This window comes from Pelobates fuscus, chromosome 5 (genome assembly GCF_036172605.1).
Source record: "Pelobates fuscus isolate aPelFus1 chromosome 5, aPelFus1.pri, whole genome shotgun sequence".
Classification (NCBI taxonomy): Eukaryota; Metazoa; Chordata; class Amphibia; order Anura; family Pelobatidae; genus Pelobates; species Pelobates fuscus.
In genome coordinates this window covers 175,111,660-175,139,569 of record NC_086321.1, presented here as the reverse complement: position 1 = coordinate 175,139,569, position 27,910 = coordinate 175,111,660, and the positions used below count along the sequence as shown (strand labels likewise).

The following is a 27,910-nucleotide window of genomic DNA, read 5'->3' as shown; positions in this document are numbered from 1 at the left end:
TGGCTCACAAACCTCTACATTTGTGACGCCACTTGTAACCATAAATGGGGGTGTTTCTGCGGGGTACCCCAAGTGCCTTCTTGTAAATGGTGGTGCATATATAATGTTAGAAAACAACCAAATAGTAGGGAGTGCAGCTTCAGCTAGAAATTCCTCAGATTTTTAATGCCCTTTACAATAATAAAATAAAAAACCTCACTGGAGCATTATTTGCAATGCTAATTCTTCAAACTGGGCAAACAAAAACAAAAACCTTTACAATCTATGAAAAACGTTCAACATTTGCCTAAAGTAAATATTGAAGAGAAACAAATTAAGAAAAGTAATTTAAATCTGTGAAATTTGGTTTTAAACAGTATTTTATTGTGGTGTTGTGTTGAACAAGTTTGTACAAGCCAGAGTATAAAACAAGACCCCTCTCTCCCTCCCTCCCCCACACCTAGTTTTTCCTCTTTTCCAGAAAATGGACATGGAATGCCATTACCTCAATTTCTGTCACAACAGAAGAAAAATAAACCTATCCAAGAAGGGGGAGGGGACATTTGGCGACCCTCAAAAAAGGGTCCAATACAATGATACAAGAGGAGTGCTAAGACACTACAGTGCTTTACCCTTACTCCTCTCCTGGCAAAATGTTTACCAACAATATACTCCACATGCTTACAAAGCCACTGCAGCAATACCTTGAAACCTTCAGAGAAAACATCTAAAAACAGAACAAACAACTTTGTGGTGGACCCTCAGGAAGTTAAGAAAAGGAGAAAAAAAAATATAAAAATAAAAAGGGAAGAGGCTGCAAAAAAAATAAAAAGGGACAATGGTACTACCATTAAACTTCCATTTTAATATCTCCACAAATTGTGAATACTAAAGTTACAGACAAAGTATATTCATAATGTGACCGAGTATAGACTCAATGCCAACATTATAAATATGGAATTATAAATTTAAAACATTTGTTTAAAAAATAAATCTGGTAGTAAATGAGGCTTTTGAACTTCTAGTAGGGTCTCTCTCTGCGCTCCTGGCGGTGCTCACCCCTAAAGAGAAAGAAGAGAGATGTAAATAATGCACATATAGAGGGGAGGGGGGTGGGGGGATGGACACATCAACATGTACATACTTTTCCATTTTACCAGGTCCACCACGTCTGCCGCCACCACCTCTGCCTCCTCCAATTGGCTCCATGAGAGGTCCTGGGGGCCCAGGAGGACCACCTCTCCTTCCTCCACCAAAACCTCTATCCATACCACGGCCTCTGAAACCCCTGTCGCCTCCACGGCCACCTCTAAACATTCCAGGTCCTCCTCGGTCCATCATTCCACGACCACCTCTCATGCCTGGTCCTCCCCTTCCTCTTTCACCACCTGCAAATATTTATATAACCAAATGCTAGTAATCAAATAGAATGATTTACCATCCCTAAATCAGGTCAATCCTGTAAGGCCAATTTATTGCACAACTTCCTACATATGTGAAGATCGAACAAAGGGTTATTTAAGACAAAAATAAAGGCAAAAGCTAATCCTGGTACTCTAATCAAACACAAATCCAAGTCGTCCACAACTTCTGCTGTGTTTCCAGTCAAAGGAAACATCCACAGGCAAATACTGGATTCCTGGATGTTTCAATTGACAAACTGCATTTACATGAAAGAACATTGATAGTTTAAAGAACAAAAACTGTTACCAAGTTTACCTGGTGGTGGAAATGGAGGAGGAATAAAGCCCTCGGGTTTTGGAGCCTTGCATTGGTTGCATTCTGTTCTCCACGCAAAGTTTTGGTTTCCACAGCCACTGATGATAGAAATATAAGATAAATTGAGCAACGCACATATAGCAGAAGATTGCAGAAAAGATACTCCAGTTTGCATACGTACGGGTTTGGACACTGCCAGTCTCCAGCTCTGTGTTGTACATTTGGACCACCAACTGGACTTCCACGTGGCCCTCTAGGACCTCTAGGCATAAATCCTCCACGTTCCCCTCCTCTACCTCCCATTCGCCCCATGGGACCTAAGAAAGCATTTATTAAAATAGAAACAAAGGTTTACAAATGGGATACAACAAATATCAAGCAAGCCAACATAATTACATTTGAACATGAAACATAGGGAATATGTGTAACAAAAAAAATAAATAATTAAAAGCTATACACAAAAAATATAAAGTTACATCTTACCTCCCCGTAAAAGTGGTGGTTGTCCACGACCATCACGCGAAAGCATGCCACCTCTCATACCCAGCAACGATGTTTTTTTGCGAGCCATTGACACCTTCAGTTTATTACTTTGAAATTCTTTTCCTAAAGCGTGACATTTCAAATACCAAGTTTTATATTAACAAAAACCACAAAAAAAAAAGTGTATAATATATACACATTTTTTTACACCATGCAGGTTGTTGGTGCCTGTTAAAGGATCACCAGGTGTACAATAGTTTCAGTTGAGCCAAAGTTTTGAAGTACTAAAGAGCTGTACTACAGAATACATCTAAAATGTTCTGACTAAGGACGGCAAAGGCGTATCCGAGGGAACAACTTTGAATGGACGCAGAAATTGGCACACAAAAACAGATCTATTAAGTCTCCTATTAACAATGGATAATCAATTCATAGCTTGTAAATCACACGTAAAATTATATGCAGCAGTAAAGATAGAATGAACAGATCATTTATTAGAGATCTGAATAAACAGCCTGCATGCAGTTTCATAAGCAGTTTTTTTTTTTTTTACACTATGGCAAAAGCAATGGGCAATTAAGCACAATATAACCTGTGTGTGAAGACATACAAAATACATTTACTATTAGACATAGAAATCTATGTGCTGATAGGTCTAAAATAAAAAAAATTGACCTTAATGCCTTTACAGCACAGCAATATACTCTAATGTTTTCAATACAAATCGAGAGCGGGAAAAAATAAAAATAAAATAAACCACGACATTCCAAATGATTTATCTACAGAAATTCCAACAGACTAATGGCATATTCTGCAGATAAGTAATTTGTAAAGTTTCTCCCAACATTGAATCATTCGGAACGCTTATTAAATTGAGACCTAAGCTAGTGAACCTTTAAACATCTGTGCCAAGTGCATATAAGCAAAAACAAACATTGAACATTTTCAAGCACAATTTATAGAAGACCATATGTTTCAGTGATCATGCCATTTGTTCCGATTACATGTGCTCTAAACCAACATTTTAAGACAAATTACAACACTCACCATCACATAATTCTACAGCAGTCTTAGCTGATGGTGGATCTTCAAAAGAAACCGTTCCATCTCCCTTTGGTTTTCCAGTCTCTTTGTCTGTAAAAATGTTCACAAGCGGAAGGCCATTCCTCTTGTTTATCTATATACACCAGAATAAAACTAGGTATCAGTAAGCATCAGTGATACAATACACACAAGCCAAAGGGGGAGGGAAAAAAAAAAGGGAAAAAGTGATGTCAAAGAAAGAAGATAATATAAAAGGGTGTAGGCAGTATTAAGCTGGAGTTTCAAATAATATGTTCATTGTGCATGCTTTTCCCCGCTTGTTTGACACTTTCTATTAATTATTCTGAACCATATACCTTTTTGCCTCAATAAAACAGATTGACAAAAAAAAAATACACACAAGCCAAAGCAGTTCAACAAGGCGCTCCATCAGCAGTGTACATCAACATACAGATTTTGAATCTGCATGGCATAAACAAATGCATGTTGCTGCATATAACCAATAATACCCTTGCTTCTCAAACATACTAGCTTTATTTATCCAAAAAAAAAAAAAAAAAAAGGTACTTTAATGCAATGAATAGAAAGGAGCCTTGTGTTGAGGTTTTATACATAAGCTGTTTTAACATAATATGGAGTATGATTTTAAGATGCTCAATGATGATACTTGTAATTTCTGGGGTATAAAGGAACAGGTAGAGTTCAAGTTACCAAGACAAGCAAAAGTCATGGAGAGAATGCTGACTAAAATCCATAAAAGTGACAGCTCTCCCAAGGCAAAACGAACTGGAAGGAAAATTAGGTTTACGCTCTATAACTTCCCCAGGAATGCCACTTACCTTTACTTCGCCACAGTGCTTGAAGAAGTCTATTATTTCATCAACTGTCACATTTTCATTCAGGCCTTGCACATAGATTGTGTTGTTCTCTGGTTCTTCTTCAGGCTCCATAGGGGGTCCTATGAGAAGGTATTCATTATTAAAACCAAGATGGCTTTAGGATGTTCTAGTTAATTATTGTATTTATATAAGCAGCTGTATATCAGTGTGGGATAATTTGCTGCGCTTCAATCCTATACCATGGTTTGCACAGAGGATCTCGTGGATTTTACAAAAATAGGCTCCTACTTAAAATATGTAGTTCATTACCAATGCCTAAAAAAAAAGATTGTGGAAACTCCGGTAAAAACATGTTTAACCCCTTAAGACCGGAGGGCGTACTATTACGTCCTTTTAAAAGCGGCTCTAAACGCCGCCGGATGTAATAGTACGCCCTCCGGTTTTTAGTAACTTACCCGGTCGCTGGCGGTCCCACGCCGGCGATCGCGGTTCGGGGGACTCCCAGGGAGCCCCCCGCGGCACGTCCGCCCTCCAGGAGCCCTCCCGGCCATGTGAGAGTGAGGTCCTTGCGAGGACCTCACAATCACATGGCCGGTATAGCTGCCTGCTGCATTGCCAGCAGGGGGACCAACTGTAATGACAGTTGGTCCCCCTGCTGGCTGAAAATCAAATAAAAAAATGATAAAACAGTGTAAAAATAAATAAATTATATACTTAGATCATATATATACACATTATATATATATGATCTAAGTATATATATACACATATACACACATACACATACACCGTCTAGGTGTATTTTAATATTAATATATATATAATTATATATATATTAATATCAAATTACACGTAGACTGATACTGATTAAATATATATAATTATTGTTATATATATATTTATAAATAATATAAAAAAAAATATGTAAATACGTAAAAAAATTAAATAAAAAAATTAAAAAATATACAGATGTGTTTTATTTCGTTCTAACTGTATTCTGATATTAATATATATATTTATATCAAAATACACTTATAACGAAATAATATATATATCTATATACATAAATATATACGTATATATCACTATATATATACCTATATATAAATAAAAATATATATATATACACATATGTATATATATACATATATTAATTCTACACATATATTTATGTAATAATTTTACATAATTAGGTATCCTAATTAATTACAATTAGCGGGACCTGCCTGACCACCCATGCCGAAAGTATAGGGAATTTAATTTGCTAGCACTATATTTAACCCTATAACTTTTGAAAACACCATAAAACCTGTACATGGGGGGTACTGTTTTACTCGGGAGACTTCGCTGAACACAAATATTAGTGTTTCAAAACAGTAAAATGTATTACAACCATGATATCGCCAGTAAAAGTGACGTTTTTTGCATTTTTCACGCACAAACAGCACTTACAGGGACGATATTATTGCTGCAATACTTTTTACTGTTTTGAAACACAAATATTTGTGTTCAGCGAAGTCTCCTGAGTACAACAGTACCCCTCATGTACAGGTTTTATGGTGTTTTCAAAAATTACAGCGTCAAATATAAGGCGTGTGTTTAATTTTTTTCACATTAAAATTCGCCAGATTGCTTACGTTGCCTTTATGACCCTATGGTAGCCCAAGAATGAAAATTACCCCTATGATGGCATACCATTTGCAATAGTAGACAACCAAAGGTATTGCAAATGGGGTATGTCCAGTCTTTTTTAGTAGCCACTTAGTCACAAACACTGGCCAAAATTGGCGTTTTTTGCATTTTTCACACACAAACAAATACAAACGCTAACTTTGGCCAGTGTTTGTGACCAAATGGCTACTAAAAAAGACTGGACATCGCTTATTTGCAATACCTTGGGTCGTCTACTATTGCAAATGGTATGCCATTATGGGTGTAAATTTATTTCCTGGGCTACTATACAGTCTCAAAGGCAACGTAACCAATCTGGCGAATTTCAATTTCAAATGTAACACGCTATATTTGACCCTGTAACTTCCCAAAACACCATAAAACCTGTACATAGGGGGTACTGTTTTACACGTGAGACTTTGCTGAATACAAATATGTGTATTTTATTGCAGTAAAAGCAAACAGTATTATGACATTGACAGTTAAAATGTCATGAAGAACGAAAAAAATAAAAAAATCTTATTTTCTCCCATTTTTTTCATATTAAATTATGTTTCATAGCTAAATATTTGATATTAAATGAAAGACCTGTTTCCCCTGAATAAAATGATATATAATAAGGGGGGGTGCATTTAATATGAATTACGGTTGGACAGACATAGCGCAAATGCCAGGTTTTGTTCACGTTTTGTTTCGTTCACAACTTGTACATTTGGCTGCGGTGTTAAGGGGTTAAGGACACATGACATGTCATAATTCCCTTTTATTCCAGAAGTTTGGTCCTTAAGGGGTTAATGATCGTTTGTTTTTGATTTTAAGGTGATAAATATTTGTAATGGTGTTCTGACCCAAACTAGAATGACGACACCACTGGTTTAATTTCCCAAACCATTAAAACAGCCATTCACATCTTAAGTAAAAAAAATAAATAAAAACCTAACACAGAAGTCCCAAAACAGAAGGCTACATGAGAAGCAGACTCATAGCACAAGACAATTTTTTGGGGGGGGGAGGTGATGAACCCTTATAAAAGAACAAACCTAAATATTTCTAATAGTTGAACTATCCTTATAAAGAAGCATCACTATTCACTACCACATAAACTACCCACCTAAGTCAATGTCTGGTCCGTCGTCCATAAGTCCTGGCAGATTGAAAGTACAAAAAGAGAAGTTAGTTTACAGGATCGCCATGCTCCTACGAAACACAAACATTAACATCAAAGCTACTTAATACCACCATGTTAAGAAGGGGCATCCAGGGCACAGTTTGTGGGCATGGGAACCATTTGGGGCAGACTTGTTCTGTATTTATACACACCTTTAAATTGCCACAGGTGTAAAGAAGCCCTCAAAAAAATGAGAGGGGCACCTTCATTACTACCCACTAAAAAGTAGTATGGTAGCAGTGAAGAAATTAAATCTTTTAAGGCACAGGGCAGGGCAGATTATTAATAACATGTACAGTATCGCCGCTGGTAAACAGTAATAGGTGCTCCAGTTTGCACTTTCAACCTCTAGCGGACAGATATACCAAAATCAGGTATAACAAAAAACCTTTTCCCCAGATTACACACACCTCTGCATAGTTTTGAATTTTTTTTCCACTGTGTAACCATTTAAGCATCCATACCCCTACAGAATGCCGGCCAGACCATTAAAAACTTCTGCACACAGGGAATTACACACCATGATAAGAAGGTGAGCAAAAACAAAATTTATATAAAATTTACACAAAAAAGGGTGGAGGATAAGGGAAATTGCTTTGTTATGCTACCCATTTGTAATACTCAAAAACTTACCACCAGGCTTACTGAAGCCAGCTCGCTCTCCACCGCTGCTGGGAGAATAAAGGTGAAGAAATGAAGGCCTTTTCCCATTAAAGAGCCATTTAGCATTCTGGGCCTCGAAGGGGGTTCAAGGGTACAGAGCCGGCAGTGGCTTAACATCTCCATACAAAGCATCTGTCTCAGCGTGGCACTAATCTTCAAGGGCGTTTGTATGTTTTTGTTTCATTTACACTTAACATACAGATCTGCATATACCTTTATGCTCTGCTTCAGGAGGTCTAACTCCATCAACAGAAGTATTAAGCGTGCAATGCTTCATGGACTAAAGTGCATAAAGTGGTCATATTCTTCTCAGATGTAAAAGGCACAAGAACAATGTACCAATAGCAAGTTCACTTTTTAAATAATTTATTTTCTCACAACCACCACAAAAATATAAAATGTGTGAGAAATGGCAGATGCGCAAGTGTGGCAGCCACTACAAGAATAACCATCAACTGGAACATTCCACTCCTTTAACTGCCAACATTTAGGATGCAGAATATTCAATGCTGGCATATAGTAGTGATAACCACAAAGAATGTAATTGGTCTGTAAGTGTGTTTAACTGCAAAGCAGTCCTGTCACTATCAAAGCAGAAATTTAGCCTATTGTGCTGCAACACTTCTATGGATTATGCAACTTATTGGTGATATTGATTAAAATAACTAGGAATTACCCGAGTGACTAAATCAAGTGGTGGTCTTCAAAGAAGAAAAAAAAAAAAGCATTGCACCTTTAATACAAAATATTTAACACATTTAAGCTGTCACTTGCAGCTTACAACCCATTTGACAATGTACAAATAAATGTCTACAAGAATAGAACAAAAAAAACAAAAAACAAATTGTTACACAATGTATTAAATTTGACACCTCTTTACACATATCAGCTATTTTAACTAACAATAACTAATACAAAGTTCTGATCTAGTTTTAGATTATTTTTGGCCTGATAAATTATGATTTTTTTTCCTCTCCATTTAGACACCGAGTCCCACTTTTCATTATGCTGCCGGCTGAGTGGGCACTTTTTAGAACTGAAGTGTATACAACGCTCTCACTTTGTAACCTGTGGCATATAAATTTGACAAAGCATGTTAAAATAAGGGATTTTCACGTACAACCAAAAAGAGCATTACACATATCCAGATATATAGAAAAATGCATACATCTTCGGAATAAAAAGGAAGCAAAATTAAATAATTAAACATTAAAATATATATACTACAACCAGGACTTACCTGAGAACTCTGAAAAACCTGCCTCTTTGAGACTAGTCACATTATGCGTGTCTGACCACTAAATAGTCACGAATGATAATGCAGGTTTACATGTAACCATCAAAAAATGGATGGAAAATTAGGAAAAATAATAAATAAGTGTTATGGGGATTTACTCCCAGGGAACACAAAGACCATGTGCTGTGCACAGAGAAAGACGCAGAGATTTTATTTTCTATAAATCACATGTAACTTTATGTACCGAACCATGTGGGCAAAAACATGAGGTAGAAATGGCAATAAAAATCTAGATTTGGCTTGAACCTACAAATACTGCAGCTTCTGACAATATGGCAAGGTCTGCTTTTTAGGAACACTATATGGTGCACAATCGCACATATTTTAACCCCTTAAGGACACATGACATGTCATGATTCCCTTTTATTCCATAAGTTTGGTCCTTAAGGGGTTAAGTTAGTGTCAATATACTTTAACATTCCGATAAACATATCTTACCATAAGGTTGTCTAGGCATACAACTGCTCAGCACCATGCAATTTTATTTAAATCAACAAAAGTGCAATGGTTAACAAAGCAGTTAGGGAGTGTGTACACTGGAAGTGGTACATTCCCACAGAAAGATACAACATTTATATAGTGAGACAGCAAATGGTATTAAAAAAAAAAAAAATCATAAATGAACAGTGTGAAGAGTAGAAATTCAAGGTACAGAGAAAGTAAGACTGCATGCACTGAAAAATTAGGGGTGGGATGCCGGTCATGTATAACTGAGCACCTCAAGCGTTAGACTAAAAGTTGAAGTTAAGTGGGTATGATTAAATCCATACAAAATCAGAATGCACACTCCAATAGCTACTAAAATCCAATGCTTTATTCAAAAATGTTAAAAACAATATAGATACCCTTGAGTAAGGCAGCCAGAGAGGTGCTAAAATGTTGAGGGGATTTTGTGGCTCGTGTCCTGTCAGGCTATTCATATGCATGCTAATGACTTTGGTATATTTACTTTAGCCTTTATACACAGTCTTTGATAGCTTTAAATATTATATGGTTGTTATGAACTTTTTTGAAAGAAGTTTTGGATTTTAGTAGCTATTGGAGTGTGCATCATGATTTTTGAAGGATTTTGTTTTTCAGGGCATTTTAGGGAGTGCATATCTAGCATCGCACCTTATTGTACAAGTAATCATATAGTATACCCTTCATGTGATACTATTGTGAAGCCGGTATGATTAGGCACTATCACGGTAATTTGTACCATTTGGAATTATCAAGGGTGCCAATACATTCAGCCTATTAAGAGAAGTTACAACCTGTTCCTGATGCAGTCTCAATTGAAGTCAGTTTCTGGATTGAATACTGCAAATTTATAAAACCAAGTACAGAGTACTTATGAAACCGGTATGCTGGCAGGTTTTCCAGAGCTTATATAAAACCAGATATCTACTATTTTCGGCATCAAAAAAAATTTGTGTTAAACACGTGTTATTCAATGGTGATTCCACAGCAGCTTTACAGGTGTAAACATTTTTTAAAATCCCAAATGAGCACAAAAAGCTGTTTTAAATTGAATCTGGAAAGATCATGCACAAGTTAATATGCCCATTAGTTGCCAATTTTGTTGTACCGATAGGTTAAGTGAAAAGGCACGAGGGAATCCAGAAACAAATGTGCTTGTAAAATAAAAATGCAGCTAAATGCTTCTTTATGATCATGGGATCTTTTTTCATACAACTGAAAATTAATGTTTATATAGTTGAGTGATATATATGAATAAAGGGCTTACCACTGAAAAGAAGGCAACTGAGGGCTTGACTAAATGCTTTGGAAGGAACAACATTTTAAAACTACATTAGATGCTATTCCTTATCTGGCCCTTAAAGTACTTGAATGAATTGCAGCTCCAGTTAAAATACTGGGTGGGGAACCTTTGGTTAATTTATAGATAAAAAGCTTTTCTCTTACCCCATGCCTCCACGGCCTCCCCTCCCACCACGGCTCATGCCGCCTCTGTCAAACATGCCCCTGCTCCTGATGCGAGAGTCAGAGCCTCCAGAGCCACGGTTCTCACTGGAGCCTCCATAGCCTTGGTGCGGTTCCTGTTGACTATAGGATCCCTTGCTGCCTGGATGGTCTTGACGATAGCCACCTAATAAAATATTAAATCCCATATAGCATTTCAAGAGGGGGAATCTTTGCAAACAGTCACCTAAAACCTATGTCAAATTATAACGCAATGGTTTTTTTTTTTCAAGTAATTTTCACATTAAAACTGACAAATACAACTGGGATATAAAGTAGGCATGGTCAGCAATCATGTATCAACAGTTTCCAGTTGGATTGTAAACATTCCAAAGACACCTTCCATGCTAAGAAGGCATACATGTACTCCCCCCCCCCCCCCCATGGAAGAGAGATGGATTTTCTTTTAGCTTTATAGTAAAACATTAGCAGGTGAAATCCCAAACCTGCTCAATTGCCCTGAAAGGGACTACTTTGGAGATACACAATATTCGAAAAAACCCTTGTATCTCTGAAAGGTCACATGTACACAAGAATACATTAATGCAGTTTAGAAAGTAAAACTGAACAATGGTTTAATATCTATTTGGCATCTTCAACTGCAATATTCATTTCAGTGTATGCCTTCTATATGCCTACCTATATTTACGGATAATCACATGATGCAAAATAGAATTTATTTGTACCACTGAAGGTTATTTGTTCTAAAAAAATAAAATAAAGGCTGTTGCAAAATGTACAAATCCTACTTTATGTAAACAAAGAACACTTACTCTGCTGTCCATAGCCACTAGTCTGTTGGCCATACTGGCCAGATGACTGACTGCCATAGGAAGAAGATGGAGGTGGGTAACTGGTGGGTGGTGGTTGCTGCTGCTGCTGCTGTTGTTGGTAGCTGCTTGGCTGTCCATATCCACTCTGCTGTCCATAGCTGCTTGGCTGACCATAAGAGCTCTGCTGTGAGTAAGAGCTTTGCTGCCCATAACTACCTTGCTGGGTATAAGAACTGGGCTGAGAATATGAGCTCTGATCATAGCTAGTTGGTTGAGAGCTAGAATAGCTAAACAGAGGGGGGGAAAAGCAAGCATATGTAATCCTCAATGTAACATAATTAGTCTTTTTAGGTTTTCACCTCACAATTCAGTCACCTTGTTAATGGCAAGAGTCTAGTTTACAGAAAACTCCAAATCATACAGCTATATTTTGTTATCCAAAGAGGACAATACAGGAGAGGAATGCAAGGCACATTACTTGTCAATAACTTCAGTCACCCTAAAGTGCAACAAATGCAAATTGATTTCTAGTTAAACTCATGAATGCACCCTACTCCAGTAACCTTTCTAAAAGAAAAATCACTTGGAGGAGTAAAATCAGTCACCAACTATAGCAGGGAAAGCTACAAACAGGATGAACCAAATTTCTCCAATTGTGACCCGAACAACTGCCCAAAACAGTATTAATATAACAAGGAGGGTCAAGCATGCCTTCAGCGATGTCCAATAACGGGTAACATTTCAGTCTGCTCCAAAAGATCACAAGTTTTTGATAAAAAAAAGATTCTGTAGTGATCCTGCATGGATCTATTTGTTCAGGAGTGTATTAAAAGGATTTTTATTCAGACAAACCACCTCAACTTTGGAGGAGACCGAAATGTTACTTGTTTTTGAATCAAAGGAATACTGCTTGAAAGAGTACTGGACTATCTTCTTAATTCTACCAGCTAGAATAGGACATGTTACCCCCTCCACACACTCAAATGAACTTTGAAGATCAAGTCACAATTTGACTAAACAAAACTAAAAAGGGTTGTTAACGACCAGCGGCTTGCCATCCACAATGCAAATTAACTTGTGTACACAGAGCTACAATACTAAAAAGAAAAATACAAAATGTGATTTGCTTTCAAAGCTACCCTGCAGAGTAAAGGAAAAAAGCATTAAAAACAAAAGTACACATTACCTGGCAGGTGGGTAGGATGGGGGAGCGCTCACTTGCTGCATTGGGTAGCTGGCTGGAACCTGAGGATAGCTGTAGCTACTCTGGCTGTAGCCCATACTGGGTTGAGCATAGGTGGCAGCACTCTGAGGTGGTTGGCTGGTATCTGCAGGCTTGCCTCCATCTTGAGGTCTAGTAAGACAAATGTGACATTTAAGCAAGTCTTACATTTAAATGTTGGCAGCGTAATGTTTACATAAAGAGGGCCCCAGATATCCCCACATGGATAACTCCATGAACATAATTGCCTTAAAAGACCACTAAAGCCTCCCAGACAATTTAATTTCACTGCAGTGATCTACCAGGTGTTTCTGCTGAGTCATTTTTGGAAACAGGGAGAAAATAAAAATGGGGGTGGGGACACACCTAAGACATGCATTCTAAATTGGTGTGCTGCTGTAAAGACAAAAAAAATACATACACAATACAGATTAAGGAGCAGCACACAGTTTTAAATTTTACAAGGTTTCACCTAAGCAACAAAATATGGGGATTCGGTTACACCAAACTGACAATGCCCCAATATCGGTGGGTACACTACACTAATGTTAACATGGGATATTAACATTAAAATGCAATACTTACTGCTTAAACAGTTTCCAGAGTCTCATATCAATTTATGCCATTATATGGTTGGCTCCAAAGGATCAGACTCCTATTAGGCAGAGAACCCCACTCATTCACTGTTGGTGCACCTTTGGAGGTGACCACAGGAAAGCATAAAACGAGAAGAGTGTAGGATCCGCCAATATTTGTGGTACTGTGATTTAGTGGTGGGCTTAAAAAAATATTGTAAAACATTGTGTGCACGCATGCTTTCCCTTAATCTGTATCTTCAGTCTTGGTAACTAGCTTCCAATTATTAGTGCAGCGCTGCCATGCATGAGCTTTTAGTTCTCAAGGATCCTCTACAAGGAGCATTTGACTGAGCGGTTAGTGTCACGGGAGGCAGGATGAGAAGCTAAAAACTTAATATTAGTGCTGGAAAAGTTAAAGGACCACTATAGTAACAGGAAAACAAACGCTTATTCCTGGCTCTATAGTGTTAATAGGTCCCCGCCACCCTCAGGGTCCCACTCCCGCTGGGCTGAAGGGGTTAAACACTTACCTTTCTCCAGCACTGGGGAACTCTCCTTCTGCCGATGTCAGCACCGAATGCGCGGCAAGAGCCGCGCGCATTCAATCAGTCCATAGGAAAGCATTTCTCAATGCTTTCCTATTGACGTCAGCGTCTTCACTGTGATTTTCACAGTGAGAAGCGCCTCTAGCGGCTGTCAGTGAGACAGCCACTAGAAGCTAGATTAACCCTAGTGTAAACATAGCAGTTTCTCTGAAACTGCTGTGCTTACAGCAGGCAGGGTTAATGATGGACCTGGCACCCAGACCTCTTTATTGAGCTGAAGTGGTCTGGGTGCCTATAGTGGTCCTTTAATCTACATCGGATATTCTACACTTCATGTACATTAACAAAGTACCAATCAAACTGTAGTTAACCTACTGCCTGAAAATACTGTTCAATCCTTCCCCTGTTAAGCAGATTAGATGGAAAATGGGCAATTTAAGCTGGATATGCATGGTAAATGTAAATATAACTACCTTGCAGGAGCAGTGGTGGCAGTCTGCTGTCCATAAGAAGGGTATGCCGGCTGTGATCCATAGGCAGATGGTGCTGCATAGGAAGTCTGAGTGGTGGTGGTGGTTGCAGCGGTGCTATCATATCCTGTCGATCCATAGGCTTGCACAGGCTGACTGTAAGCTTGAGGAGCAGCTGGAGCAGTGTATCCTGTTAACATAAATAACTTTTATAAGTGACACGCTGTGGGAGCCATACTATAAAGAAGTGAAACAGCAAAACACGAGATAACTAGGTATTGTATGCCAAATAGATACAGACGAACGGTAGACACATTAATATGTGCTTTAGCATGTGATATGCAATATAAAGACCCACCATAAAATATTTAAAAATAGCATCTAAAATCCTGACCCCCAATTTATAAATACAAAATGCTTACAGGGACATGCTTGGCACTAGCCATTTCACTCAATTGGTGCAGTCTCAATTCTGTGTTAAAGTAACACTAGTGTCAGGAATACAAACATGTACTTTAGTGCTTTAGTGGCTGTTTAGGTGACAGGCCTTCAGATCACATTGAAAATGTGTTTTTATTCACATATTCTCAACCCTCTTGGCTCTGCCTACATGGCTGAGATGAAACTTGATCTCTGCCAATCCAATGTTTAAAAAAAAAAAAAACAACAACAAAAAAAAAACATTGGAAGGTTACTGTGCATGAACTGCAAAACACCACACTGCGCCAATCAGCATCTCCTAAGATTCATTGAATGAATGCATCTCTAGTTGGGTGGCAAACGTGATGAAGGGCATGTTAAAATACTAAATCAGATTAGCAGATTACTTACAGAGCAGTTTCAGACATGCACAGGTCATGCATTTTTATTGAAAATTAAAGAATACCCAAAATAATGAAGTGTGAAATCCCACCTCCCAATTAGAACATCACATTCAAATACATGGGATCTGATCTTGGTGGTCAAGAGACAAATCTGAGAAATCTATCAGAGCCTGCTGTCTGTAAAGGACATGATCCAAATCAGTGGTAATACATAGCCCCCAAGTGTTGATGTAAAATTTTACTTGCCATTAAAGGAACGCTTAAGTGCTACATATTTGTATTTCGAATGCTACAGTGCCTTCTAGCCGTTAAGCTTAGCTCCCTGCCCTACCTTTTCACCCAGGTCAGGGTGCCCTTTCCACAGCTGGTCTTTCTTCCATGGCTGACCGAGAGATCAATGAAAAGCCTGGAAAGCTTTGGGATACTAGAGTGCATTCACAGCAATATACTATGCAGTGCCAGATGTCTGAAGCCAACTGATAGAAATAGGCATAATTTACACTGCTTTTCAGTAGGACAGCCACGCATTTAGACACTGCACTGTAACCATTGCCGTACCTTCAGAATGTTCAGTTGCAGTGTTGAAACTAAAGGGACATGGCACCCAGACAACCTCATTGAGAAAGGCAAGCACAAAAACCACACATTTGATTTAGGTGCAATCTCCTTTGGTTTTCTCATCTGTTGGAAACTGCATGAATCCGCTTGCAAATGCATATTGATCTATACTTCGCTGAAGCTTCTGCTGATTCAATTAGTGCCCCCCCCTCTAGGTTTTCTTGATTCACAGATTTACAGGGAGCAATATAAAAACAGATCAGAAAGTGTATTTTTGGAGACAGCTGCTTAAGATGGCTCATATTAATGAACCCTGTTTTTTTACATTACAAAAATCCCACAATGCTAATCATGTAGTCACATAAGGAATTGTGAGAGGGAACCAATAATAAGCATCTAATTATGTAGTATTTTATAGTACAATTTAGAAAAAGATTATGTAATAGCCGGGCACAATGTATTATAAATAAAAAAAAGTCTTTGTGCAAGACACCTTACAGTAACATTCTAAAAGACAAGCCAATTCTAACTTTTAGATGGAGACAAGAGAGTACCCAGTTATACAACTTAATTTAATGGTGAATGTTCAGCTACAATAGCTAGGACAGTGAGATTTCATGAGATCACACAAGACTGCAATCTGTTTGCACGGTTGCTTTAAAGATGGCATGCTAAAACAAGAAAGTAGAGAGAACCCAAGGCTTAAACTCATGCATGAAGCAAACCTGTGCTGGTCCTTTCTACTGTAAGCACAATGCAGAAAAGGAAATCCAGAGGGCAAATTACAACTGTACACAAATGTAACAGGTCCTCCTATGACTTAAATTTAAAAAAAAGTGTTCTAAATAATAAAAATGTCAGATTAATATTTTCAATGTTACAGAAAGTGAGTTCCACTAACTTGAATACCTAATTAACACATATCAATAGTTAGCTGCTACCATCTTACCAGCTGGTGGTTGACCATATGATGCTGCATAAGACTGGCCATATGCTGCTGTTGCTTGTGCCTGTGTGTAGCTGGAGTCAGTGGGTTGGGCATAGGTTCCATAACTTTGCTGCCCATAGCTTGCCTGGAAATAGGAAACAACCACTATAAAAACACAATTGTAGTAACTTTACAAAATGATATACAATGAAACCCATAAGTAGCACATACACAAATGCAAATAGGAAACATGTCAAGACAAAAAGCATCCAAGTGCCAAGAAAGGGGTATTGGTAATTCCCAAAAACTACATATGGTATTCTGAAAGGAGTCCAGTCTGTCTTTAGGTTTTCATTATGTTCCCTGTAATCTTTATTATAACCCCATTCCTTAACACCTGCCTTTATTTCCTTGTGCTGTATTGCAGCCATGTTCTACTCTGCCTAGTATGAATGTTTGTCCTTCTGTTGGATTGCTTTTATTGATTAATTGTGGGTATATTTTATTTGCAAGTAAGACAGACCCTTACTTTAAACTCCACACATTTTTAACTTGTCAACTTGACTGCTATACGGAAGAAAAAAAAAAAATTGTTCCTACGTTGTGTTTTATCAAGACTATAGCACTCCACAAAAAAAAAAAATGTTCAAACAGATTTAGAGACACGGAGCTTTATAAAAGTATACTGCACTTCAGCCACTTGGAAGTACTCTTTGGTTGTCCAACAATTTGTCTATTTAAATGGACACTATAGGCACCCAGACAACTTCATCTCACTGAGGTAGTATGGGTGCCATGACCTTGTGGTGTAAAATACTGCCATTCTGCAGAAAAGCAACGTTACATAGGTTTAAATGTCTCTAGTGGCTGTCACTCAGATCTACCAAAAGTGCTCCAGACAAAAAAAAATATATAGTGTTTCACAGAGACCATCTGATTGGTGTAGCATGGTCTTTTGCTGCGTATTCGCACTACCCAATGCTTTTGGGGGCTGTCCTTTAAACAGTAACTAGGCATTTGTATTCTTAAGGCTATGGCATTCCTTTAATTATGCAACAATAAATTTGATATAACCATAATCAACACTTTCTATTTTAAGCTTTTGCAGCAAACACTATTTTCAGAGAAAATGCAGTGTTTACATTATAGCCTAGGGATAACTCCACTGGCCACTGCTCATATGGCTTCTAGAGGTGCTTCCTGGGGCAGTGCTGCACAGTGAGCATCACTGCCATTTGGTGTCTCCACCCACTGCATGTAGACACTGAACTTTCCTCATAGAGATGCATTGATTTAATGCAGCTCTATGAGGAGATGCTGATTGCCCAAGGTTGTGCTGGCTCTGCCCCTGATCTACCTCTTTGACAGTCTAATCAAATCCTATGGGAAAGCGCTGTGATTGGCTCAGAACAGCACTTCTGATGTTAGCCAAGCAGGCAGATCCAGCAGGTGCAGATGAACAAAAGTAAGATTTTACTAAGTTTACTGGGGGTAAGGGTGTGGGGGGATGGTGATTTTAACACTATAGGGTCAGGAATGCATTTGTGTACCTGACCCTATATTGTTCCTTTAACTATCTCAAATATCCCCGCAATGTAACAGGGAAGAGAATTTTTTAACCTGAAAACCCTCACATAAATGGTTAATTCATAACCAAACTATGTTTTGGGACTTATAACATGTTTTGTTTAAATGCTTGAAAAACTTACCTGGGCAGTCTGTGTGTATCCTTGCGCTGGCTGGGCAGCATATGCAGCATAACTGTACGTAGAGAAGGGAAATTAAAAAAAATATATATATATATATAAATTAATAAAAAAAACTTTAATAAAAGGGAACATAATCTACCACAGGTCCAATCTGACAATATAGCAAACTTGTAACTAAAAACGTTTCAATGTCTTATGACAAATGTACATCTCACCTTTGCTGGGCTCCAGCCTGGCTGTAGGTGCTGTAATCTAAAAAGAAAAGAAAAATTAAAACATGACATTTTAAAAATTAAATGTTACATTTGATATATTAAAGGAGCATGCTTTAACATTCATAAAATACATATTTTCTGTTTTAATTCATGAATATTAAAAGACTTTACAGAAATTCCTTTTCTACCTTTCACACTTGCCTTCAGCACCCAGGGTCAGAATGTCAGTTATTTGACCCCCATGCTCACCATTTTGCAACTGCTTTTCAAAATAATATGCACTGCATGTAGTATTGCCTGCCAGGCGATTTTGAAAAGCAATGTACAGTCACACAATAGTAAGCATTGGGTCAGATAACTGAAAGTCTAGCCATGGAAAAGGCAACATTTGTCACACTAGATGCTGTGGACCAAATCTCCCATAATGCTTTTTACAGCCATAGTTGGCAAATCATCAGTGGAGATTTAGTTCATAACATCCGGAGTGCTGAAAGTTGCTTACCCCTGAAACCAATGCTGCATTTAACTCAAAAAGGAAAACTAAAGAATAAAGTTATATGCCAATATCAAGGTGTTGTGGTTATTGACCATGTCACTTAAACAGCTGCTAAAATTGATATAGGGTTGTTTATCTACATCAATACAACCTCACACCAGCTACACGTATGGGGAGGGGGGGGGGGGGGGAAGGATTAAAATAAGAGGGAAAACACACAAATCACTTGTCAACCTGCAGGATATGGTCTTTAATTGGATGACACTGCTGCTTTCTTAGGAAAATGATGAAGGCTGTGTTCCTATTGAAGTCAAACCATTGGCAATTTTGTACATGCGATAAAGACCATTAGAAGCCCTTCCCACTGACAAGAGCTATAATTATACAAGATCTCTCGGAACAAGAAGCATTTCATGTTGAAAATCTGCATAGACCAGATCCATGCTCCGTAATAACAAAGTTAAGGGATTAGAGCAATCACTAAAAGGATATACCACAAAACACAATCTATATAGTGCACTACAAAAACATTTTCTTACAGAACCATAAATATTAACCTGTCAGCATCTAATCAATTTTTGCAAGTCGTCAGACTTCTGCTAAGAATCAAGGATCAGGAAGGGCAAGAGAAATATCCTACAGAAATTGCTATGGCTCTCCATCAGAGCATTTGGTACTGTAGTTGCTGCTATATTTCATCAAGTGTCTTTCAGATGTCAGTTCTGAAGACTTGCAGGCAACTTTTCAGAGTCATGGAGAAGAGAGCCTGCTTCAGAAACTGTACCATGCACGGCTAACAGATGTGGGCAGCAGGTAGGGGGACCGGATACACTGTCATCATCATCATATATGATGCCAATAGCGCACAATGCAATGAATATGCCACGACAGGGTTCCTTAAGCCTACACAAACTGTCATCCAACAAAACTACAAAGAACACATGAAAACTAGCAGTTTGAGTTACAGTGGTGTACTCTCTGGAACAAAACCCTTTCTTTTCAGTTGGTCAGTTAACCTTTGAACTTTAAGAAAAACAACAAAAAACGCTGACTATTAAAATTGCTGACCAACATTGAGTGTGCAAAAAAAAAGTAAAGAAAAATGATGGGGGTGGGGGAGATGCAGTTTTGTAAAGGCTTTATTGGAAAAAAAAAATGCACACTAATAAAATACATAGTCATTAGTGGCAAGCAAAATGTTCATATTTCTGAATTCGAACCATTCGTTCTCTAGAAGTTATTCACAAAGCAAATTTCAATACTGCTATACAAGAGTCACTCCATGGAAAGCAGGCATCTTAACATTTGGACAGATTCCTGTCCTCACGTGTCTTATACCCCACCTCCTATAGACTGTAAGCTCGTTTGAGCAGGGTCCTCTTCAACCTATTGTTCCTGTAAGTTTATTTGTAATTGTCCTATTTATAGTTACATCCCCCATCTCATGATATTGTAAAGCGCCACAGAATCTGTTGGCGCTATATAAAAATGGCAATAATAATCATCTTCCTTGACCACTTTGCTGCAAAGGCTTCCATACTTCCTCTCCTAATATTCCATCCCTAATTCTCAGGGACTTCAACATTCCCATTAACCCACCCCTTGACCTCGGTAGCCTCAAAACTACTTTTGATTACTTCCTCACTTGTGGTTTATTGTATATGTGGGAGGTTCCATCGTTAGTCTGTGCATAGTTGCTTGTAACTTCAATTAGATGAATTGGTCTGGGTGCCTATAGTGTCCCCTTTAATCACAGAGCCTCTCTAGGGGACCTTGTGCTGAACAATGAATACATAGATTTGCACAGGCAAAGAGACATTATTTGTAGGGACAGTTACAGGTGTTGACATTTTTACAGTTAAAAGCAACTATGCACAAAGATTATGAAACCTCCCACATATATAATAAATCTATGTTATGATGTGTCAGACTCACCATTGCATTAACCACAAGGGTAAAGGAAGAGTGGATGCAGACGTGTTGAACGTTAGGACAACAACATCTGAATTAAACCATTGGAATCTGTTTATGCCCTGAAGGCAACGTGCTCAGACACTGCTGCCCCATAAATTCAATGAATACACCAAATCTGGCCGAGCAAAACTGCCTGATGAATCTCACTAATCTTTAGTTGAAAGACATCAATAAGTATTAGTAGTAGCAAATGACCCAGGGCACTAACTGAAAATGACATGGTTTCATGCTTATATCTCATAATGCATTATTGATGTAACGCATAAAGAGCTGGCACATCCCCCTTAAGTTGTGTCCAATACCAATGAATAGCCCAAGAATGATTTGCTGTTTTCAGCACACAGCAAGTGTGTGAACAGAATGCATGTACGTTTGATCACAACAAAGCAAATCTAATTGTTGTGTAAAGTGTGCGCGTACATATATATCTATATCTATCTTTTTATTTCCAGTACCCCACACTCCATCAATTCACAATAACTGCCTGATGAAAGTTTTGCTGTTAAATATGAGCAGTTGGCGATTTTATTTGATCAAAAAAGCCAAGTAAAATACTTCCGCTGGTGAAAAGTGTGTGTGCGTGAAAATATGAATAATATATATATTTATTCACACACACAAAAACTTAAGCATGTTCAGATAAATCAAACGAATTTTATGTTTCATAGTAGATACAAACTGAACTCAACTATCTCTACTTCGGTATCTAGCCACATAAAATAGATCACTCACTCCTGGTTGGAAGAAGGTAGAAAAACAAAAACACATCAAGGGTTAGCAGCATATAAACGTTATACAATTCACTAAACATCTGTATAACAGATTCTTCCTCTCTAAAAATATATTCAACGGTATAACAGTCCACAATCTGTTTGCCACTTTGGAGTCTAGTCGTATATCCCCCCCACCCCCCCTTAGGACAAAGTTAGAAATTGCATCAATGTGTGTGTTCTTCGGGATCATCAGCAATAAGACTTATATGTGAATTTCTGAAATAGTCTTTTTCAGCATACATGGCTATCAACATGAAATACTGTTTAATAAAAGTTGCAATTACGGTTCTGTCTGGGTAAAATAAGAATACCAGCCAGAAGAAACACTCACGCAACAACAACAACAAAAATTACGTATCCAGACTAAAAGTCAAGGGACACAAAATAGTATTTTAGGACTCATCCTGCCACGATGAATACCTTGCACCTTCATCTACATTTTGATGCTAAATGGGATTAAGGCAGGATTCAAGTGGTTTTCTTCCAAGACATATATCAGGCCTGAACATCGCTGCCTCAATGGTTGGTTTCAGAGGAACAATTTCAAAATGGCAGGCTAGGCATAAGAGGAAACATCCAACACGTGCAGCCCCCAAGGTTACGGATTACTAGCCTCTAACAGCCTTCAATATCTCTCACTATAAACAGTGAGTGAGCACGTGTGGCTCCCGGAGTCCGTGTCCTCCAGCCTGCAATACGCAGATACTGCCATTGTGTGCCAATACAATACCTGGGTTGTATGCGGACTGCTCCATGTTAGCCGGCCGGATTCCCCTACACGTGCTAAATATTACAGGATATACAGTCACACAGCGCTACCCCCGGTAACCGCGGCCCTAATACCGTGTTGGACCCTGCGCTCAGTCTGAATGGGATCGTGCTGAGGCCTAGCACACAGGATGTGACCGGAGACAGAGCGAGTTGGAAACAGGGGAACTAATAATAAAATAAATACCAAGCACCCAAACCGCCCAACATCAAGACCGTAAAAACCTGGTCACAGCCTGATAGAGACTGGGGGATATTAATGTAACTCAGGGCAGAGAGTCCGTTACTCACCGGTGGAAGCCATTTTGTGTACCTCACCCGCTCTAACGTCTTAGTGAGGAGAGCGCGCTGCGCATGCGCAGTAATCACCCCAAGCGGACCGTACCACTCTCAATACAGGAAGGGGGGGGAGTCGATTCCAATTGAAGGACCAGGCGTATTTTGCAGGAGACCGGTGAGTAAAAGTTCGCTGTATATAGGTTATAGTTTATCAGCGCAGTGTGAATTGCTGTATATGTGAATTGAGACAGAGGGGGGAAAAATACCACTCCACCCCCCCTATACAGGTGCTTGTGGTGGAGTGATCCGGTGGTGTTAGATTGTTCAGGAACATCAATGGGAGGGGAGGGGGCGTCACGATGGCCAAATGGGCAGACAAGGTGCGTTCCTTTTGGGGTTGGGTTGCGATGATTGCAGGGGGCGCGCGCTGGCCGTTATTGTGTTTCCGTCACCGAGACGTTGAATCGCGTGCTGGAGCTGTTCCGGCATGCATTGCGCTGCACGTGTTACCAGCTGTGCTGGCAGTGCATCCATATGTTAGTGTAATGCAGTCCAATGTATATGGTTATGGTTATAAGGGCATGCTGTGACTGTAACTGAGTTGGAGAATTGGGATTTTGGGTAGAGCAGCACTTGTGTTTGTCTGCTTCTCCCCCCATTTAACAAATAAAATAAAGCGAAAACTCACCTTAATCCATGGCCAAGGTCTCCCTGCAGCCCACCTCAACGGTGGGAGCTGGCGTCGGTCGACAAACACGCACGCTGTATGTACATGCAGCTCCGAATATTTAAAATCAGTGAAGTGGTCATGGTGCTTACAGTAATCCTGCAATGGATTTTAATTAACTAGAATTAAGATTTTAATTTTTTTTTTTAAATTTTTACATTTATATATATATATATTTTTTTTTTTATGGAAGATTTCATACAGGTTAGTGGCTGTCTCCCTGACAGCCGCTAGAGGCGCTTCCGCGATAAAAAAAAAATCAGTTAGAAGACGCTGGATGTCCATAGGAAAGCATCTGGCTGCGCATGCGCATTCGGATCTGACGTCGGCAGGGGGTGGAGAATTCCCCAGTACAGAGGGAGCCCGGCGCTGGAGAAATGTAAGTGGCTGAAGGGGTTTTAACCAAGGAAAATCAAGAATTGATGCGCAAACAAGCCATCATAGAGATTCTGACCCATACCCCGGGTTATGTCAATCTCTTCATAGAACCCAAAAAAGGTGAAGGGGTGAGACCAGTCATAAACTTTAAAACAGTTGAACGGTTATGTGTCCTACCACGATTTCAAGATGGAAGGCCTACATTGTCTACGCAACTTACTCCAGCCAGCGGACTAGATAGCCAAATGAGACAGGACGCTTATCTCACAGTCCCTATAGCAGATCAACATCAAAATTTTCTCCAGTTCACATGGTAAGGATGGAAATGGAGATTCAGGTGCCTCCCATTCGGCCTGTTTTTGGCGCCGTGGTGTTTCACCAAGATCATGAAACCCCAAGGAGTCGGGGCATTCGGATTTTCATCTATCTGGACGATATACTCATTCTAGCTCAGTCAAGCATCCTTCTCCACACACACCTGATGTGGACTCTGATGTTGTTACAAAACCTGGGTTTCCTTATCAATTAGGAAAAATCCATTATGGCACCTTCTCAACGTATTGAATTCCTGGTATTATAAATAGATTTAAAGGACCACTCTAGTGCCAGGAAAACATACTCGTTTTCCTGGCACTAGAGTGCCCTGAGGGTGCCCCCACCCTCAGGGACCCCCTCCCGCCCGGTTCTGGAAAGGGGAAAGGGGTAAAAACTTACCTTTTTCCAGCGGTGGGCGGAGAGCTCTCCTCCTCCGATCCTCCTCTTCTCCCCGTCGGCTGAATGCGCACGCGCTGCAAGAGCTGCGCGCGCATTCAGCCGGTCACATAGGAAAGCATTCATAATGCTTTCCTATGGACGCTTGCGTGCTCTCACTGTGATTTTCACAGTGAGAATCACGCAAGCGCCTCTAGCGGCTGTCAGTGAGACAGCCACTAGAGGAAATAGGGGAAGGCTTAACCCATTCACAAACATAGCAGTTTCTCTGAAACTGCTATGTTTATGAAAAAATGGGTTAACCCTAGAAGGACCTGGCACCCAGACCACTTCATTAAGCTGAAGTGGTCTGGGTGCCTAGAGTGGTCCTTTAACTCTTCAGCCTCTACATCTACCAGCATCAAAACTGCTAAATATCAAAAAGGAAATCAGACACACATTGACTGTTTCGCAGCTCTCCCTCAAACACTTGGCAAAAGTCATCGGGCTCCTAGCGGCTTCAATCCATGCCATATTCCCGGGTCCTCTCCATTACTGGGGTCTTTAATGGCTACCAGCCTCTTACTTCAAAGGCGGGGCATCTTACGAAGACATGGTGAAGTTAGCCAAAGAAGTGAAAGACGAGCTTCATTGGTGGCTTCTTCACATGGAAGCCTGGACTGGACACGCTATATATTCGGAACAACCCCAGACCTGATCATTAAATCGGATGCAAGTGTACTAGATTAATTTAAGTAAACCAATAAGTTTGAATGACTATCTGTTCCTGTCCAAATTAGAGATGATTAAATTGCGTATACTCAGAAGTAAATTCACACTGACACACGAGGTTCAGGTTAAATGAAAGAACTTCGAGAAAATTTAATGGCATCTGTTAAAAAGCGGGTGCGTAGACCCTTATAAAGGCAAAATTACATCATCATAGAATATCAAGATAACAACAAATAAACATTATTAATTGGATTAGGTGTTAAGTGGTTAAGTCAATACCCTCCCATCAATATTATTAATTGGTCTAGGTGTTAAATGGCTAGTTAAATGTCCTCCCATCGAGAGGTGTCGTCATCTTGGACACGGGTGTGGACTTGATGGCTCGGGCGCCATTTTGAGTAGCACGAGGCTTACTTGATGGGAAGGAACTCTGTCGGACATTTTGAGTGGTTAATACTGTTATATCCAAGGTTATGTTCAAGGCTTTTAGTAAATAGACATTTTATTAGTGCAATTCTCATGATCTCATTATGGTATACAATGTTTCATACTACAGGAACTTGACTGTTCCGGTTCTGCTCATAACCTTCTAGAAAAGCATTCTTTTCCTAATATTCTAAATGCTGTTAGGTAAATCAATGTTTTAGGAGTTTAATGGGAAGTTTTAATAAGGATTTAAGGACTTTAATAATTCTATAACAGTCCCCCCTATAAAATGTTAGATACTAAAAGATAAAACTTTATTTGTTAGTTCCAGAAGACTGTTAGCCCAAAGGCACAGAAACCCCATGACCGCTAGCTAGGTGTTATTGCAAAGTGCAAATCTGTCCCTTCCTGTCCCTAATAGGCTACAGCTCATCCGTCAGTACGGCTCAGGAACTCTCTTCACTCCGCTGGTATCCCGCAGTGGCTTGCCCACTACATCTCCGCACGGCAGTCTAACCATAAAGACGGACGCTGTCCCTGAGCTGGTTCCCTTCCTAAAACTCTTGCACTTTATCGGTAAAAGGGATAGTTTGCAGCGGTATACAGGGTGAGGTAAGATCTTGGTCATCAACTGTCAGATGTGCAAAAGTTGGTGCCGTTTGGTCTGCAGTCTTCTGTAGGAATTTTCTCAGGCAGGGGAGGACACAACAAACGAGAAGAGCGAGAACAAAAAGGAAAATTAGTAGAGCCATTCCAATGTGAATTGAAGCTTTTTGCCACCCTGTCATCCAACCAAACCACCTTTCCCAGGGATCCTTTACCCCAGAATTCCTTTTCAACTCTTCAGAGAGTTTATTTAATTTTTCTATGGCCATGGTGACTTTACCATTCGGACCTGTGTTCTCTGGGATATAGGTGCAACAGGTCATGGTGTCGGGTAGTATTTTACATACACCCCCCTTTTCAGCTAGAATCATATCTAAGGCCATTCTGTTCTGGAAAGTCATCTGGGATGTGGCCTGCAATTGTTCGGCCAGGCCCTGGAGGGCATCTCTGGTATAGTTGACAAAGCGTTGTTGGTTGTAATAAATGTAATTAATCCAATTAAAATTCTTATTGGCTGTAACTATGGTGAAGAGAGATTCAAACCCCGCAGCTACTTCATCTCTTGCTTTAAATTCATTAGGTACCCCCCTAGGCACCCCAATGGCATCAATATAAATGTGGGGGTCAAAACTGCCTTTTACTGGGGCTTCGCGCTTGACTTTGGCTGGTGTGTGTGTGTAGGTTCATGTATGTCAGGGTGAGTGTCAGAGATAATGTGTATGGGCATGATGGCTTTAGTCAGAGTACACTCTCCCCACCACTCCATGTCCATTCTGGATCTTAGCTGTAAATCCCCACACAACCAGTAAATATCCCCCAATGACCTAGTATGGTGCTGCAATAGGTACAAAGGGACAGTTCTGTAGTTGGCACAATAACCTTTGGAAAAGTTACCTATGAACTTACCAATTCCATCATAATTGGCATAGCAGGTGTAATTTCCTTTATAGATCGTAACACCATCTGGGGGTTTGACATTCTCGATCAGGAGGGGGTATTCTACTGCCCATGCTTTGCAGAGGGACCTATTAAAGTTGTAGTGGTAGGCAAAAAGACTTAAGAAGCAATTTTTCATTTCTAAAGGCAAAGTCAAGGGCACGGTGCCGAGATGAGGCCGGGCACCACCACACACATAGCATGCGGTTCTATTATGTTTGTTGGCGTTATATTTCATCCATTCCAGCCATAAATTAACATAATTTAAACCTGTTTCAGCGGCCATGGTATCTTCAAAGGTGGGGTTAGCAATGGTCATCATATCTCTAAAGGACTGGATGTGCGGTTTCAATGGGTTCAGGACCATGTGGGTAGCCCCTTGCCACTCTGGAGAGTGGCACATATCCTTTAGGTAGAAGTGCCCCAATTTGTTATAGGAACCTCTTTTCCAATACATTCCCATTACATACTGATC

The 27,910-nt window shown here is 39.4% G+C and overlaps 2 protein-coding genes across 4 annotated transcripts in view; one reads left to right on the top strand and one right to left on the bottom strand.

Moving 5' to 3' along the window:
* Positions 1-341: 341 nt before the first annotated feature.
* On the bottom strand, positions 342-23,291 carry EWSR1 (EWS RNA binding protein 1). Of its 2 annotated transcripts, none has more exons than XM_063454722.1 (17): positions 22,953-23,291; positions 18,651-18,687; positions 18,436-18,487; positions 16,748-16,871; positions 14,420-14,606; positions 12,788-12,955; positions 11,602-11,888; positions 10,772-10,955; positions 7,537-7,574; positions 6,847-6,879; positions 4,065-4,183; positions 3,229-3,358; positions 2,182-2,304; positions 1,880-2,015; positions 1,699-1,796; positions 1,124-1,367; positions 342-1,040 (listed from the first exon to the last, which is right to left on the bottom strand). In XM_063454722.1, the coding sequence occupies exons 1-17, from the start codon at positions 22,963-22,965 to the stop codon at positions 1,001-1,003; spliced, it is 2,013 nt and encodes a 670-aa protein (XP_063310792.1). In that variant the 5' UTR covers positions 22,966-23,291; the 3' UTR covers positions 342-1,000. The 2 variants fall into 2 exon arrangements, with proteins under 2 accessions (XP_063310792.1, XP_063310793.1); XM_063454723.1 differs by having other exon boundaries at positions 7,537-7,571; positions 22,953-23,290.
* RHBDD3 (rhomboid domain containing 3) overlaps positions 23,054-27,910 on the top strand; it is a 34,151-nt gene continuing 29,294 nt past the window's right edge. The window contains exon 1 of one of the 2 annotated variants that reach the window (XM_063454730.1): positions 23,054-23,115. The gene's annotated coding sequence lies outside the window, so the exon portion shown is untranslated. Of the gene's footprint in view, positions 23,116-23,293; positions 23,321-27,910 lie in introns of those variants that run through there. The other variant, XM_063454731.1, reaches the window with a different exon arrangement.

Excerpts from the sequence above, each read along its gene's own strand:
- EWSR1 (XM_063454722.1), bottom strand. Across the intron at positions 18,488-18,650 it reads CAGGCTGGAGCCCAGCAAAG|TTATGCTGCATATGCTGCCC; the intron begins GTGAGATGTACA and ends CTCTACGTACAG. Across the intron at positions 3,359-4,064 it reads AGCACTGTGGCGAAGTAAAG|ATAAACAAGAGGAATGGCCT; the intron begins GTAAGTGGCATT and ends TGGTGTATATAG.